At 37.2% G+C, this 18,309-nt stretch overlaps 1 protein-coding gene across 3 annotated transcripts in view; it reads left to right on the top strand.

Annotated features, from left to right (window-relative positions):
* Fgf12 (fibroblast growth factor 12) overlaps positions 1 to 18,309 on the top strand; it is a 581,813-nt gene that overhangs the window by 395,885 nt on the left and 167,619 nt on the right. For all 3 annotated transcript variants that reach the window (XM_023700952.1, XM_004640911.2, XM_004640909.2), the window contains one exon: positions 7,236 to 7,339. In XM_023700952.1, the coding sequence (XP_023556720.1) occupies positions 7,236 to 7,339 (104 nt within the window). The remainder of the gene's footprint in view (positions 1 to 7,235; positions 7,340 to 18,309) is intronic.

Below are 18,309 nucleotides of genomic sequence, written 5' to 3'. Positions count from 1 at the left end.
CTTGTCATGATCCGTAACCAGTAACATTTATTGAACATACTATATGTTACTAATAGCCAGGGTAGACTCTGCAGAGACTAGACTTCAGGATCCCATATTGTATGAATGGTGACAATTGTGTAAAAGAGTAATTCTAATACCACTACAGAGATACAGTATACGTTCCAAATGCCACTACAGAGACATACATACAAGAAATAGACAATCCTGGAAAGGCTATCATTTTTCTCTGACAGAAATTTTGTACAAAATTCACATGGGAGTTAAGTTAAGGAGGTTTTAAGGGTTGAAAATATTTGGCCAAAGTTCCAAGAGGAAGTCTTTACAGAAGAAGGCAGACAACAAAATCCAGCCTAGTTAAAGGTGAGGGGAAGGAACTTAGGAAATGGTGACGTACCTAGGATGCCAGTTGGACAGTGGATGGCCTGGGTGGTAGGTAGCAATCTATAAGTGTAGACTGGTGCCAGATTATAAAGGGTGTTGTGTACAAGGAGGATTCACTTGAGATTTTAGCAGGACTGTTGCATGTGTAGACAAAAGGAACTTGAACAGTGATGTGAATGGAGTCCAGAGGCCACCACTGTGTTTAGATAGTGGATTTCAGAAAATAGAAAGGTATTCCATGCTCCTGGATAGGAAGAAACAACATTGTGAACGTGACCATACTCCCAAAATTGCTGTACAGATTTAATGCAATCCTTATCAAACTACCACCAATATACCTCACAGACCTACAGAAACCTTTTGTAAAATTTATTTGGAACCAGAAAAGATCTAGAATAGCAAAGGCAATCCTGGGCAACAAAGACAAGGCAGGAGGCATTACAAATCCGGACTCAAAATTATACTACAAGGCTACTGTGATAAAATCAGCATGGTACTGACAGCAAAATAGACCTGAGGATCAATGGAATTGATCAGAAAATGCAGAAGCCTCTACAAACACACTCAGTCACCTTATCTTCAACAAAGGAGCCAAACATGCTCACTGGAAGAAAGATAGTCTCTTTAACAAATGGTGCTGGAAAAACTGGCTCTCTACATGCCAAAAACTAAAACTTGACACAGGTCTATCACCATGCTCTAAGTTAAAGTCAGAGATGAACTAAAGGCCTAAACATTAAAACAGAAACACTAAATCTCCTGGAAGAGAAAGTAGGAGGCACTCTTGAATACATAGGAGTAGGCAAAGAGTTTATGAACAAAAATCAAATTGCACAGTTACTACTTGAAAGAATTAACCACAGGGGCGTCTTGTTATTGAGAAGTTTTTGCATGTCAAAAGAAATTACCATCAAAGTGAAAAGACAACCCACAAATTTGGAAAAATTCTTGACTAATAAGCACTCAGACAAAGGTCTCCTCTCTAGAATTTATAAAGAAGTAAAAACGTTAGGGCCCCAAAATTTAAAGACTCAATCCAGAAATGGGCAGCCAAGATGAACACACGCTTCACACGGGACAAATTATAGAAGAGAATAAATATATGAAAAAATGCTCCACATCACTGGCCATCCATGAAATGCAAATTAAAACAACACTGAAATATCATCACACCCCAGAAAGAATGGCTATCATAAAGAAATCAACCAACAATAAATGTGAGAGAAGCTGTGGAGAAAAGGGAACCCTTCTCCACTGCTGGTGGGAATGTAGACTGGTGCAACCATTATGGAAATCAGTGTAGAGACTCCTTAAAAAACTAGGACTGGAACTGCCATTTAAACCAGCTATTCCCCTACTGGGAATTTTCCTGGAGGAACTGAAAACATCATATCATAGTGATATATGTGTGCCTATGTTTATAGCTGCACAATTTGTGATAGCTAAATCTAGGAAACAACAAAGATGCCGTCACCTGAGGAATGGATGAAAAAGATGTGGTATTTTATAAAATAGAGTATTACTCAGCTATAAAAAATGATGAACTCATAGCCTTCATATTTAAGTGGATGCCACTTGAAGATATACTCATAAGTGAAATAAACCAGACACACATGTGTAAATATTGTATAGTCTCCCCAGTATAAGAACTCAAAGGAAGAAATAAAAATAGAAAGATATAACACAATTGAAAGGAAAGTGAGAACTTGAGGATGAGACAATGAAGAGAGGGCAAGGAAAAAAGCTAGGAAACATGATGGGGGCAAAGCCATACATGTATATGTACAAGATGGGTAAGACAATGATCCTGAGAAACATCAGCAGGTTTTTGAAACTGCAGTTAATTGGTAGAATTCTCACCCTAACTAACTATATATGCTAACTGAAGATAGCAGTGTGTAATAGTAGGGTCATGCTTGGAATGCCTGTCATTCTGGTCCTCTAAATACATACTGCTGGTCATGACATGCCAATTACTGCCGTACTCTCTCTCAAGCAAATGTTTGTTTTTTTTTAAAGGGTGAAAAATGAAAACAAGAGACAAGATAAAGAATGTCACAGGATTGTCCTTCTATAATCGTGCATATGGTCAGATTTCTAAACTTCTGATTGAAAATATGCAATTGTTTATTCCTATTTTTTAATATTGTTTTATTTTTGATTTTTTTCTTCATACTCTGTAGGGACTTAAAGGTTCACATATCAATACTTGATGGAAAATACCTGTTCCATGTTATACCTAAGATGTTTAATATTCAGACAGATAGTGAGGTTAAGCTCAACTGCCTATGTTTTAGGGTAATGACAATAAGCTTCTCTTCTGGAGGGTTAAGAACCTTAGTTTGCAGTTTTCTTAAAACTCTCCGCATAGGAAAACATTTCCTGTGGTTTTCCTCTGTGTTTCTACCATGTGAACCAATATTTTTAGCATTTGTTCTGGAAAGTGTGGACTTTAGAAAGACAGGATGCAAATTTTGTATTTCCTTCTTTTTCCTGAAAAGAACAATTGTCAGACTTGGTATTCACTACTAGTGACTTTTATTTACAGTGTGCGGGCACTTCACAGTCAATCAGTGCCTGCCAGGACAGTGCTGCTGTTGCTAGCCATGAGGATCAGGGTTGCCTCTGCATTACGCAGCCTAGAAGAAGTTCTCAATTTCTTTCATAAAAAGGCTGATCTAGGCAGATGAATACTGGAGCTGTGCCACTGCTCCACAGAGCTCTGGGGACTCAGCTCCCTTCAGCTCGCCTGCCACCGCTCACTTAGGAATAGCCTTTGTTTTACTTGGTCTGCGGTGACCTAGGTATGCTGTCATCCTAACAACAAGAAGGCCAAGGGTTGAGGAGGAAAGCAGATTCTTTTAAAAAAAATTAATTAATTAATTTCGTACAGGGTCTCACTATGCAGTTCAGACTCGTAGTGATCCTCCTGTCTCAGCCTTCACAGTACTGGAATTACAGACAGGCACCACCAGCCCTGTTTTAGTGGGGTGCATGGTGTGTCAAGGTTCCGGGGCCGACTCAGCATGAAGTACTGGAGATCCGACTCAGAACCTTGCGCTTTCTGGGCAGACCCTTAGACTGCCGAGCTATCTCTCCAGCCTGAACTACAAGCTGTTTTCAAGGAAAAGGGTCTTCAAACTTATTATTAAGAACTATCTTCTACCTATGTGTCATTGGTCATGCTAAGTCCTGCGAAGCCACCTCTAGCTATCGCACATGCAGGAGAATCCAACTCAGTCTAATCTAGAAGTAAACAAGAATGGATACTCAACAATACTGAATGTAAAAGACAAAAAATGGAGGAAGTATGTTGTCTTAGACAGATCAAAACTTTAGAGAACCAGAAAACTTTTTCTCAGATGTCATTTTACCTGAATTACCTCCTGAATCTATTTGTTCTCCTAAAACTAATCCGCATTCTGTTGTAGCTTTCATGGCTGGGGATGAAATACATCGATGGACACAGCAGACCTTTGAAAAATGTGCAACTTGGAAGTGTATCTTTTAAAGCAGTCTGCAAGCTTTTAAATACAAAGCCAAAGCTATTACTAAGGGACCATATCAGTTTTTATGTCAATCTTGTAACGCTATTCCCCAATCAGAAAAAGCAAGTATTAACTAGAAATAGTTTAAGAAAACACATTTCTGTACTGAAACATTTTCAAGAACATGATAATGAGTTTTGACTGCCATAAACTCCATGCACTAAGAGTTACTTTGCTTATTTTATAGATAATAAAAATCAAGGCAAACAGGTTAAATGAATGGATTAGCACCGACTAACTGAGTGGTTGGTTCAGCCACGGTGCTATCTCCAAATCTCTCTCATCCCCTCCAGTCTTTATAGGTCACAGTTTGTTGCTCGTTTGCTGAAGTCTGGTTCTTTTATATTAGAATAGAATCTCAGTTATTTTTCTTTACTCTGTTTCTATTCTTGCTCAAAATGAATTGCATGTTCCAGTTTCCAAGTCCTTTCCCACACACTCATTACTTTGCAAAACTACTTACCTTATTGCCCCATTACAATGTCTTTTTGTTCTTTGTTCACTCGAGTTCTACCCCTTCTCTCAAGTCAACTGAGATCCTACATACTGCGGTGTTGTAAGCTCCTGGTGCTGCAGGGAGCACAGGTCTTCCATTTTTCTGAACTTCTGTAACACAGAGAATATTTAGAGATTGCATATATCACATTTAATTATAGAAGTGTCTTATACACTGTATTAGGTTGTTCCATATGTCTTAGCTTATTCTCCCCAATATTCTTAGCATTTATCCTAGACTTCAAGGCCTGGAATTTCTTAGGTATTTTTAGTAGCATCCTGACACTGGTAAAAATCAAGGAATATCAAGGACTAATTTGGATCTAAATTAAGCCAAGGATAGACCCTTAAGCAACCACTAAGCTTTAGTCTGAACTTTCATGGCAAATGAGGGGATTGCAAAGTTGCAAAGAAGGTGACCAAATGTCAACAGGTAGGACCTGAGGAGGGCTACAGTAAACACTGGCTTTAAGGCTTGGTGACCTTGACTCTCAAATGAACATTTGGCTGAAGTCCAGATACTTTGTGTTTTTGTGTCTCTCTGTGCCTGCATAGTTCCAAGTCTAGATATCTCAGAAAAATAGAGGCATTTCTGTGCAATAGTAGCTCTGGGCTAATTTATTTGTATTTATATTAAAATCAAGAGGATCTGAACTGATACAAAATTTCTCTGTAGAAGTCACAGACAAAATTTTCTAAGTTAGGAAACTAAAGTGAACTTCAGAGACCATCTCTATGCACATAGTCATGAGATATTTCATCCCTATTTATAATATCACCTACAGAGGTTAGCTATAGCATTGCTTTCCTGTCATACGTAATATAATTTTTTCAGGGTAGAGATAATGTTTTTTGCTTATGCTCATTTTGTAATCTTAAATATCACTACAAGAGTAGCAATGAAACATAATTCATGGTAGTACCTTGTTACAGATATAGATGATATTAAAAAAATATTTTTGGTCTATGATTTCTTTCTTTGAGTGAGCCTATAGATAACTTTAATATTTAAAGACTGCAAAATATTCTCAATTTATTTTATGATGCTAAATTAAATTTGTCAGGTAGACTTTTTTAAAAACTCTATTTAGTACAGGATCTACAAGATCTCACTACACAGATTGGACTTGTAGTGGTCCTTCCTGTTTTTCAGCCTCCCAAGCTCTGGGATTACAAGTGTGTGCCACCACACCCAGTCTCACTCACAGTCTCAGCATGTCCTAGGGACCAGGCTGGCACAGCAGGCTGGGGATCGAACCTTTAGCCTCTGCATGTGCCTAAGCAGATGCTTTTATTTGCTGAACTATCAAGTCAAGTAGACTTTTAATGCTTTTAAATGTGCATACTTTTCCCTGGATATGTTCTTTACCAGTTATCTCTTCACCCATTTATGTATCTTAATTTACATGCACCAATGGAAAGATTAAAGATCTTTCCCCCACTGTTGCTACTAATGAGTCATGGTTTTTGCATCCATCTATTATGTTTAAGATAATGTTCAGGACCACAGGGAAAACACTGACATTGAGAAGTATTGCCTTTAACAATCATGATGGTAATTTTATTATATTATCATTGTTATATTATTATATATGCATCCAATGAATATATTTACTTGTCTTCTTTTATTATTACTTCAGAATGCAAATTTGCTAATTACTATGGAGAATAATTTTATTTTATGAATCTTTTTTTTTTTTTGTGGAATCAGGGATTGAACTCGGGCTCCTGTGCTTGCCAGGCAAGCGCTTATTTTACTGAGCTATCTGTCCGGCCCCAATATTTTTATTTTAGAGACAAAAAGAAAACTAAAACAATACAGAATTTGACAAGACAAAGATAGGAAATTAGGAGTAGTTATTGTATTGCATATTGTTATCTTCATAGTAGTTGCTCAGGTTACCAGGGACAGGCATGCAGAACTGATCAAACAATCTGAGCACTGCTAATGAGCTAATAGAAATTCCTGCGATTATCTTAGCCATCTTGTATACATATACATATATTTTTCCTTCTTTTATCTTTCTACCCTCCTAGTTTCTTTCTTTTTTCTTTTTTCTTTTTCTTTTTTTCGTGGAACCTGGGATTGAATTCAGACCCTTGTGCTACCAAGGGAAGTGCTTGTTCTACTGAACCATCTCCCCAGCTCTAGTTTCTTCCTTTTTGAGCAGTTTCTTTATTGTACTTTTTGAATCTTATTTACTCTTTCAGTTTCTTACACTTGGGAGATAGTACAATGTTTACACATAAGTCTGATTTATTTCACCTATGAGCGTGATCTCTAGTTGCATCCATTTACCTACAAAAGCCATGAGCTTATCTTTCTACCTGAGTAGTATTCCATTGTATGAAAATACATCTTTTTATTCATTACTGGTTGATGGGCGTTTGGTTTTTTTTCCAAGATGTAGCTGACAAATTGCACTATAAAAACATGGATGCACACAATCATTTGTTTGACAAAATAAACATCTGAGACTATTTGAGTATGTATTTATTTTGAGAGAAATCCTAGACTTTCAAATATACAAGGGGACCTTAGAAAGATTCTCATTTAATGCATTATTCTAAATGTATCCTATAACTTAGCTAACGTTACATGGGTAAATAATGGTGGCGTGAAGACAAGCAGACAAGCCAGTTGGCCTCATTCTTATCCCAGTTCTATTTTTTCTGTCTCTTTCTCTTTTTTTTCCCTATGAATTTCAGTTAATAGATTCTTGAATTCTCAAAAGAAACAGTGTAAGAGTAGGCTAATTTATTCACTAGGTCACTAATCCTTTTCTCTCTCCTTCTTTGTCACTGCAGCTCTCTTCAATCTAATTCCTGTGGGGCTCCGTGTGGTGGCCATTCAAGGGGTGAAAGCCAGCCTCTATGTGGCCATGAATGGTGAAGGTTATCTCTACAGCTCAGTGAGTACCTTGTACTGTGTGTGTGTGGGGGGGGGGGGGGTGCGCGCGCGCGCGTGCACTTGCCCTGCAGTAATGAAGTAGCCATTATTTTAGGAAAACAAAGTAGATGTGTCAGTTGTTTTTACTCCAGTTTTTCAAGTTTCAATGAGGAATTTATAACTCAGAATATTATACACTATGTCTTATTTTTTTTTTAACATTTTTTAAAATTTATTTATTTTATTTTAGTGTGTGTGTGTGTGTGTGTGTGTGGCCAGCTCAGCCCACCAGGGGGCGGCCTGGCTGACATGTGGTGCTGGGGGATTGAACCGCGGTCCCTGTGATTTGCTTAGCTTAGCTTGTTCTAAGTAGGTGCTTAGACTACTGAGCCATCTCACCAGCCCCACTATGTCTTATTGACTGAGATTGTCTCAGTTACTCTCCATGTGGTATAGATTCTGTAGGTTTAGATTCTTCTTTTAGAGTGTACCCCATCTTTAAATTTTAACTTTGTGTTTAGTTTGAAGAGTAAGATATTTTTCCTTTTCTCTGTTATCCATCCTTCAAGCACAGAAGGTAGATCAGGAAGGGAAATTCTTTGAGTTTGCTAAGTGTCTTCCTTGTTCTATTGTAAGAAAAATTTTTCAGCATATATTGTGATTTTATTTGTATTTCCTCAATCTGTGATAACATATGTCACATTCTTTTTAAAAAGTTTTATTCATTTTAATGAAAAAAATCAAATAGCAATGAAACAAATAGTTTAGTAGAACAGTTACAATAATTAATACATTGCATATTGTTGTCTTTGTAGTATTCAAAGGACAAGATGTAGATATGATATCTTGTCTAAACAATATTAGTACAAACCTTTCTTCTCATTGAACTAAGAGAAAGTAGCTGTGTATCTATCCTAACTGTCTTGTATATAGATTTTTCCCTACAAAATAGTCCTTTATTTATGTCTCCTTTTTTTGTTTTATTTTGTCAGAGATGGGTGTTCCATTGCAGTTAGAGAAGCTGTATTTTGGAGAAGTCTTTAAAGGACCTTTTCATGCTTGATGTCAGTCCAAAGATTGTAGGTACTTGAATTTAGCAAAATAGCCCAATATAGCCCAATAGTCCACAATAGTAGTGAGTTATCAGCACAACTGGCAGTTGTTCAAAGTTTTTGACTTAAGTCTTTTACAGCTCAGCATATTAATATAGTTTTAATTTTTATACCTCATGGTTACACTTTTCTACTGGATGGTTAAGCGAAAGTTAAAACAAGACCTATATAACTAAAAATGTAACTTTTGCTATCTGATAAGGTCAATGAGATCCCCTCAGGATTTACTCTGGAACCATGTACAGCACCTTGTGGATCTTTTGTCAGTGTCAGCCATCTGGATGAGTCACGGCCATTGCTTGACCAATTTGTTCTCTGTGAAACGCTGAGAGAATTTTTTTCTCTCTTGGTGACTCTCCTTAGGCACACTATGCACTGTTGATCACTTCCCTCTGTGATCCCATAATCTCTTTGATCAGAAAATTTGGGACACCACTTAGTTACAGGATGTCACAGCAGAGGTTCTCTTATGTCCTGAGTCCTCACTGACCTTGAAGGGCTAGGGCCAAAATATTGGCTATCCTTGTAGCTGCTCTACTTCTCTAATTTTTGGTCTGAAAACTTTGTTAAACATCCAGAAGAGCAGCTTACTGATATTATTATCCTATAACGGAGGCAGTTAAGCTTAACATCATTATTTGTCTGAATATCACATACCTCAGACATAATATGAAACTACTATTTTCCAGCAACCATGGACAACCTAAAATTTAAATCCCTGTAGAATGTTGAAGAACAATTACACATTCTTTACACAGAAATTTTAGAAATCAAACCATATTCAACATTGTAGCAGTACAATCCTGCTACATTTTGTTTTTCTTGTTCCTCATTTACTTTTATTACCTTTTTTAACATGCATTTACTTTAAAGAGAGTATAGCCACAATGGATATGACATTAGGAGCAGTATGCATTTAGAAGACCAAAATAACAGGCATTTAGAGTATGGTTTCAGAGTTACACATTGCTGTCTGCAATGTAGCTGCTTATTTCACAGATATCAGCATATAGAGTTAGTCAGGGTGGGAATTCTACTCATTAACTGCTATTTTTCAAAAACCTGATGGAAATTCTTAGGACCATTGCCTTAACCATCTTGTTTATATACATGTATGATTTTGTCCCTATCATATTTCCTAACTCCTTTCCTTACTCTATGTTGTTTAATCCCTAAATTCTCTCTTTCCATTTAACTGTGTTATACCTTTCAATTTTTGTTTCTTCTTTTGAGTTCTTACACTAGGGAGACCATACAATATTTACACATGTGGGTCTGATTCATTCATTCTTGCATTAACTGTTTAATTCAAAGGTAGTGTGAACTTGGAACCAGTTATGGATTAGGAACAGAGATATGTTCCTATTATTTGCACTTCTATTACTATCTAGATTTCCCCTTGGAGAAAGCACTTTCCCTACTTAGCTCAATTTCTGGTGTTGGCCATCCTCTTGCTTAACACTTCCTTGAAATCTAAAACTGACAAAATTGCATAGCTGCATTGTGAGCCTTGATAGATCTTTAAGTACTTTGCACTGTTCTGATGCATATTTCACTCTCAAAATAATAATTTATGCCCCAAGAGACTGTGGCTGAGGTGAATGTGTCATATACACAATTTCTTTCTCATATAGGAGTTGTCCACGTGCAGTTCATGAAAAATCACAGGTGTAGGTTTTCACCCTTGTTTTCTCTGACCCGAGTACATTCTACAAGATTACTGAGGAAGTTCACATATGTCAACCTGATTGTAAGCTGGTTACTTGATAGATGTACTAGGCTTTCTCAGCATTTCAACTAAATGCATCTCTGGTGTATTATCTTTGTTTATTAGCAATACATCTGGAATTCTTATTAGAATTGAAGTCAATATGGCTTGAATGTTCTCAATGAATACACATTAAATGAATGAGATGATAGATATGCTTGTAGCCCTTATCTGGTCATTGTACACTGTACACTTTAAAATGTCACATTCTACTCTAATTATGCACAATTACTGTATGTTCTTTAAAAGGAAAATATATTTTAAGAATTAAAGTTACTGTTTTTACATCTGAGCACATTCAGATCTAATGTGTGTTTATATAGTGTATGTATGCATATGCATGTTTCAAATCAGTGGACACAATCATTTATTTCAAATATTTAATGATAAATACATGAAATGTTCATTTATTTGTAGTGTGTCATTCTTCTATTAGTTTTTGTGCCCCATTATGAATGTGTTCTTTTTTAAAATATATTTAGTACAGGGTCTACATGGTCTTACTACACAGATCAGACTCATAATGGTCCTCCTGATTTCAGCTTCCCAAGCACTAGGATTACAGGCACATGCCACCACGTTCAGTCTCAGTTGCCTGTCTCAGCGTGCCCTGGCAGCAGGGTTGGGGCCAGAATGGCACACCGGGGATCGCACCTCGGTCGTGTCTGCTTAAGCACACACGGTGCTATCTGGCGGCCCCTGCAAATGTGTTCTTAATGAAAGAGTCAAAATGTGAAAAAGAGAGAATACAGGTTCTTGTCAATAATTCTAGTTAGTTAAACTTTATAAAAATATTTTAAAGCAATAGCAGTTGATCTTTAAGAGTTTAATTAGTCATCAACTAAGCAGCAATGGCAGAGAGTATTACAGACATGCTGTTTCAAATGTCACGAACTATAGAGTTCATATCGTTGGGTTAGAATTGACTGCCAAGTTTCAGGAAAAAGAAAAATACATAAAATCTGATGACTACATTGTAGGCTGGCGACTGTGAATGCACACTGCAAATTTGTATGCACCCATGTATATGTGTGTGTGTGTGTGTGTGTGTGTGTGTAGAATGGTGGGAAAAGCATGAAGCTTTTGTCCTCTGCAACTTTTTCTTTTGTTTTAAATTGCTAAGATCACTCGTGGTGTGTGTCTGTAGTCCCGCTGTAGCGGCAGGCTTATTTCCATGGAGACTGTATTTTAGGAATAACAGTCTTGCTGGTGATGGAGCATGGGATCTCATATAGATTGAAATGGAATCACACTCAGCCCAGTTTGTAGTTTTGTTGTTGCTTATAGATGTTCCCCAGTTGCCAGGGCGACGGTGATGGAATGTTGTGTCTATGGGTGTAAGAGTTGGCAGGTCATCGTTGAAACAAGGGCAGGGCCTAGGCATGGAGATTTATGACTGCATATGGGCATATTGTTTAACTCTACTTCCTTTAATTAATCCTGTATTTTCCCTTATGTCCTTTATGTTTGTGAAGTTTTAACAAGGCTGGGGAAGGAGTGAAGGATTGGGGCAACTTAGGTGGGGTCATATAGGGTTGATTTAGCCCAGATGTCCCTTTATCACTAATGGTGAATTTGGAGGTTAAACTAAAGCTTCTCTGGCTTAGGATGAAACAAACCTTTTAAGGGCCACCATCCCCTACACCAGCACTATGGGAGTGTAAGGCAGGAGGATCTCAAATTCAAATACATCCTGAGCAACAGAACAGCTTAAAACCTTGGCACTTCATCTAAAAAAAAAAAATTAAAATGCCTGGAGATATAGCTCAGTGTTATGGTGCTGGATACAATCCTCAGAAACAACAACAACAAACAAACAAACTAAAAAAGTGGTTAAGACACGGAGGCATGGAACTTGTAGGATTGAGGGAATTTTAAGAAACTATTGAAAATTTAACTACACAAGTATATTTGTAATAAAACTAAAGCCTTAGTAAAGCCAATAATCACTTACTAAGTCACTTGTTTGGAATATTGAGATTCTTCAGTTCTCCTCTCTCCTTAGACTTGATTCACACTGAGAATCACAGTGTGAGTGACTGTTGCCCCTGCCTATGGTATTGTGTGGCTCTAGGAATGATTTTCCTTCACTGATGAAGTGTAGCATCACTGATATTAATTACCTAGGTCTCTGATTCCAGAACTACCCTCTTTGTGGATAGGGCTGGTTGGGGTAAATGATGGTTTTCAGCATTAGATGGGGAGCCTGGGCCTGCAGATTCCACAGTGGGGCTGACAGGAGCCAGTGCTGGGGTGTCAAGGTCTCCTCATTCCTTATGCTGATACTGTCCTGGGTACCCTGCTGCTGCAGGCCAGCTGGGCCGGAGTCCTGTGCTGGAATACTGTGCTGAGTAAACCCTACTGTTAATCCTGGTTACTCAAGACGTGTTTACATGCATGAAGGCTTGCAGTCCTTTGAATAGCAACTTCCTATTTCCTGTGGAAAGTTGTAGTTGAGTGCTCCAAAATGAGCCAAAATCGTGGTATCCTCAGGGATAGTTTTGCCTGGACAGGCTAAAGAGGTCCTAAAAAGCTGATCGAGAGTCCAAGAGACATATACAACTGATAGCACTGATCTAGTGTCATTTAATTGCTTTGCATTCTTATTTCAGCCTGAACTTACTACTTTGATGTCCTCTGCTTCCTGCAAGACAGAACTAAAGCATAAAGATGGACTATTAAGGAGCATAAAGCTAGAATTGGCGTTCCATTCTGAACAATTGATGTTTCAATAAGCCAGTTTAACTCATACATATTTGATTAAATTGTGGATACATTTGGATTCATTTTTTCTCATTGTCCCTTTTAGTTTTTTAATCTATTTTTTGTTATTTTTATTTCTCTTGCATTATTGAAGTTTCTATTTATTGTGAGTTCTTCTACTACTTGATAAACTCAAGCCATGTGTCTATTCTTCCAGTTATGTATATTTTTAATGTCCATACATAATGTTATAGCTTGAGGAATATTTTTTATGTTTCTGTCTTCCTTCCAAACAGCTTACAGGTTTTAGGATGTTTTCTTAAATATTTGTAAGTACTACTGTTTTTTTCTTTTTTTACAAATTCAATTAGTTGTACTTTAAAATAGTTATTTTATTTCAGCTTTTGTATCACTTATTATAATAAATTACATTGGTATACTTTATATATGTGTGAATGAGCATACGTATGTACATATATCCATAGGTCTGAGATTACTTTCATTGTTTTATGGGAGAGAACCTATTAATTCACTTCCGGTAAATGGAGTTTTCCTTTGGCGCTCAAATTTAAGTCTTCTTAGTAGAAAACTATTTTTCCTCGAATTCCAAAATAATGTCCCATTGACTTCTGGCATCTATTCTTGACTGCAGAGAGGGTGGTGCTTGCTTCATAGTCTTTCCAGGATAAGTAATCGCTACAGAAACTTAAAAAAAGAGAACATTTTCTCTTTATTCTGCAAGCTCAGTCTGCAATTTGGAGTCTACTTATAGTCCAGAGTAGTTGTGGAAAATTTTAACTCATCTTCCATCTACGTGTTCTTTTTTTTTCTCTTGCTTTCCAGTCTTTGGTGCTGGCAATACTTATATGATTTGAGTTAGAAACTTCCAAATTCATCTAGTCTAGAGTGTACACCATCTGTTTTGTGATTTCAGTCACTGTGTTTCTTGGGTTTGGATGTCGGATGGTTTCTGTTTAATATCTTCCTGTTCTTGACTTATTGTTTTCTGTTTTTATTATCTGGCTCCCCCACTTTTTACAGAAAGTGATTAATTCATCTATCTCTCTGAGCTTTCTTAACATACACTGTCAGACTTTGAGTTTGTATTTTAATTACTGATTGTTTTTCTTGCAGTACTGGGAGTGGAGCCCATCACTTTCCTTGTACTAGGCCAGCCGTCTACCACTCCAATGCACTACCAACCCTGAATCATTGATGTTGTTTCCCGCTGCTTCAGAATTTGATTTAGTTTATGTTAGAATTCAGAATACTCTCTTCAAGTACCTAGGATTTTGGTCTCTGATCATATTTGTGTCTCATTTCCATTTTTGTTTCTTCTTCCGAGCTTGCACTGATTTCTAACATTATTTTTCTTGCTTTCAACAAGCGTCCAGTAGTCCCAGCTCTGAGTAATCTTTTAAGAGTCATTTCAAGGCCTCTATCCTAGTGCAATATTGGTGTGACGTCAAGGGCTGGGTTCTGGTGACATGGTCCATTACTCCCTGGGTGTATATGGCTGCCAGTTGCAAGACTGTAGCAGCAATTTTTAGCTCAACTGTTTTAGAGTTGCAGCAGAGGACAGTTCTATCCCAACTTCAGGTACAGCAGCTAGCCTGAATTTGTCTGCTTTGTTGCATAGAAGGATTTTATTTCCAGCCATTTCCTGGAGCAAATCTTGGGTCACGCAGCTTTGTTCAGGACCTGCAGCCCTTCAGGCCAGCGGCTACAACATGCTTGCTGCCTTCTGTTTCTATTGCATAGGGACGTTTTGCTCAGATCCACCCTGGGAATCATCATTGGGCCTCAAAATTTGGCACTGTGCTCATCCTAAGTATCTTCTAGGATGGGGTGAGTGTACGATAGTATAAACTCACAGTCACTTGTTCTTTCTCTTGTAGTGAAATACAGTAAAAATCTAGCATCTGTACTTCTTTGGGCACATTGTAGTAGTGTTAAACATATGCAGGTTGTTGTGCAATAAATTTCTGGAAGCTTTTTTATGTTGCAAAACTGAAGTTCTGTATACACTGAACAACTCCCTTCTTCCTCTCTCTTAGCTCCTGGCAATCACCATTCTTTATTTTGTGTCTGAGTTTGACTACTGCAGATCCTTCATATAAGTGGAATTATACAGTATTTTTTTTTTTTTTTTTTTTTTTTGGTCACTGGGTTATTTCACTGAACAAAATGTTCTCAATGTCCATCCGTGTTTTTGCACATGACTGAATTTCCTTCATTTTAATGCTTAAATTCCTCTAGATGTACTTATGCCACCTTTAAAAATCTATTCATATGTTAATGGGTACTTAAGTTACTTCCACTCCTGGGTTATGCAAGGAGAACATAGGTGTATAAATATATCTTCCTGTTTTGAATTCTTTTGAATAAATACCCAGAGATGAAGCTCTTGGGTATGACAATTTCATGTTCAAGTTTTTAGGAAACTTATTTTCTCTTCCATAGTTGCATCATCTTGTATGACATTCACACTGTACAAGGTTCAAGTTTCTCTATACTTACTACAGTTGAAAAATCTCTAGGATTTTTTTTTAAATAATGGCTATCCCACTGTGTATGAGATGATATCTCACTGGTATTGATTTGTGTTTCTGTAATGATCAGTGATAGCCATGTTTTCATACACTCACGACAATGTCATTGGTGTATCTTCTTACAGAGAAGTCAATCTAATTCTTTAAGTAAATCATTGTTTATCTTTCCTTTCAGTTGCAGAGTTGTAAAAATGGCATATATAGCCTGAATGTCAACTTTTTTACAGATATGAAAGCATCTTCCCTCATCCTATAGGTTGCATCTTTCTTTTGCTGTTTCCTTCATGCACAGAATTTTAAAAATTTGATGAAGTTTCATTTGTTTTTGCCAAATCCTGATGCCATAAAACTTTGCTTGTGTTTTCTTGTGGGAGATTGATTGTTTTAAGTCTTAATCTGTTTTGAATTGTTTTTGTGTCTACTATAAGCAGTGATGTTACCTTTTAAAGCTTTCATTGATAACTAACTTATGGCTTTGGCATGTGTGTCATAGGCTTTCCATTACTGGAATGAGGGGTCCAGTTTCCTTCCTTTTTTTTTTTTTCCAGAAACAAGGATTGAACTCGGGCCCTTGCACTTGCCAAGCAAGCACTTATTCTACTAAGCCATCTCCCTGGCCCCTAGTTTCATTCTTTTGCACCTATATACCTAACATTCTCAACATCACTTACAGTGAAACTGTCTTTTCATATACGTGTTGTTGGCATGTTTGCTGAAGGAAATGTGACCATAAATGTGAGGGTTTATTCCTGTGCCCTCTGTTCCATTTGTCTGGACATCTGTCTTGAAACTAGTACCATGCTGGTTAATTATTGTGGTTTTGTAATTAATATGTGCTAAAGTCAGAAAGCAGGAGGTTTATGGCTTTATTGACTTCTTTGCTGTTTTTCTGTTTTGACCATTTAGGGTCATTTGAAAGGTCATATAATTTCATCATGGTTTCTCTACTTTTGCAAAAAATAATAAAAAATTGTGATAGGAATTTCATTGAAGATGTAAATTGTTTGAGTTATATTAACATTTTAACAATATTGAGCATTTTCCTCTATTAACATGGTTTATTGTTGCATCTACTTGTGCTTTCTTTAATTTCTAATTTCAGCAAAAAGATGTTCTACATACGTGTTTTCAACTCCTTTATTCAATTCACTGTTTTTGAATGGAAGTAAACAATAATTTTAGTACCAGTGGAGAAAATAAGACTTCTTCAAGACACTGTGTTTCCACATAAAGGAGGCTTATTGATATTAGAATCTTCTCTTCCTGAAATCTGTTCTTCAGGAAATTCTATGATGTGTCAAAACCTACTGCAATTTTTACCTTACAGTTTCCTTAAATTTTACAAAGCCTGTTAATTAGCTTGTTTTCAATTTAATTCTTTAATGTGTTACTCTTTTTGAGCTTTATGCATTTTGCAAAAGTTCATAATACTACCTGAATTTTCCCAATGGATTGCACTTGGGTGGGATTTGAAGGAGGAGGACCTGTTTTCATCTTGTACAGAAAGAAGAAAGCCTGAAGCATTCATTTCTTTCTACCCTTCATTATAAATTTATGTGCATCAATACCTTCTTATTTTTAAGTAGTTTGGACCAAACCTTGTAGACATGAATTAATTGTAGGTAAGCACCATATGCTACACAGCTATATTAATGTAAAGCTATATTATTCCAGATTGTAGTTAGAAGATTGGTGATTTACTCTTGTAACTAATTATTGCATAGTATGATATTTGTAGCAAAATACAGAAAGGCTGCAAAGTAATAATGCTATGGTGGCACTGCTGACACTTTATGTCTTCCTTTTTTTTGTATTTAGTTCGGGGGGGTGTATCTACGGGGTCTACAGGGTCTCACCACACAGATTGGACTTGTGGTGATTCTCTGTTCTTAGCTTCCCAAGCACTGGGATTATAGGTGAGCACCAACACACCCGGTCTCAGTCGCTCTCTCAGTGTGCCCTCGGGGAGTGGGGCCAGCACACTAGGCTGGGGATCGAACCTCCAACCCCTGTGTCTGCCTAAGCAGGTGCTTTAGTCTGCTGAGCTATCTGGCCTGCCCTATGTTTTCCTTTTTGTAATAAACTTTGTAATTCCTAATCTTCCTTATAGTTCACCTCAGATGTCAGCAGATATATCTTCTCACTCCATGTTATATTCTCATTGAGAATCAGAAGCTATTTCTCTTTCATATCCCAGCATTTGCCTTCTGTTTTGCTGGTGACTAAGCTTTACATTTATATTTTTCTGTTTGGCCTGCCTGTTATCTCCCATTGTAGAAATAAGCATATCCTCTGGTAAAGGAAAGTTTGTAATAAAGACTAATGAATTTCCAAATACTGCTTTGCCTACTCCAAGTTTAAATGGAATGAATCATATATGATATTTGGCCAATTAATTATGATTATTCTGATCAAAATTTTATTGATCATCTTGTAAGACCATGCTCAAATGTTTTCTCTTGAAAGCCAATCTCATTGAATCTAAAATTCATTCAACATATATTTATTGGAACTCCAACTGTGGCTAGGCAGAATATACTAATCATATAGATGTGGGTAAAACAGACAAGACCACTTTCTTCTCTTTCTCTTTCTGCTCCTCCGCCACTGCCTCCTTCTTCTCTGGCTCCTCCTTCTTGTTGTTCATGTTCTTCTTCTTCTTGTTCTTGTTCTTGTTCTTCTTCTTGTCCTCGTCGTCGTCGTTGTCGTCGTCGTCGTCGTCCTTCTCCTCCTCCTCCTCCTCGTCCTCCTCCTCCTCCTCCTCCTCCTCCTCTTCTTCTCCTTCTCCTTCTCCTTCTCCTTCTCCTTCTCCTTCTCCTTCTCCTTCTCCTTCTCCTTCTCCTTCTCCTTCTCCTTC

This window comes from Octodon degus, unplaced genomic scaffold (genome assembly GCF_000260255.1).
Source record: "Octodon degus isolate 3935 unplaced genomic scaffold, OctDeg1.0 scaffold00128, whole genome shotgun sequence".
Lineage (NCBI taxonomy): Eukaryota > Metazoa > Chordata > Mammalia > Rodentia > Octodontidae > Octodon > Octodon degus.
Note: the sequence above shows the minus strand (reverse complement) of the source record. Positions and strands in the feature narration are given on the sequence as shown.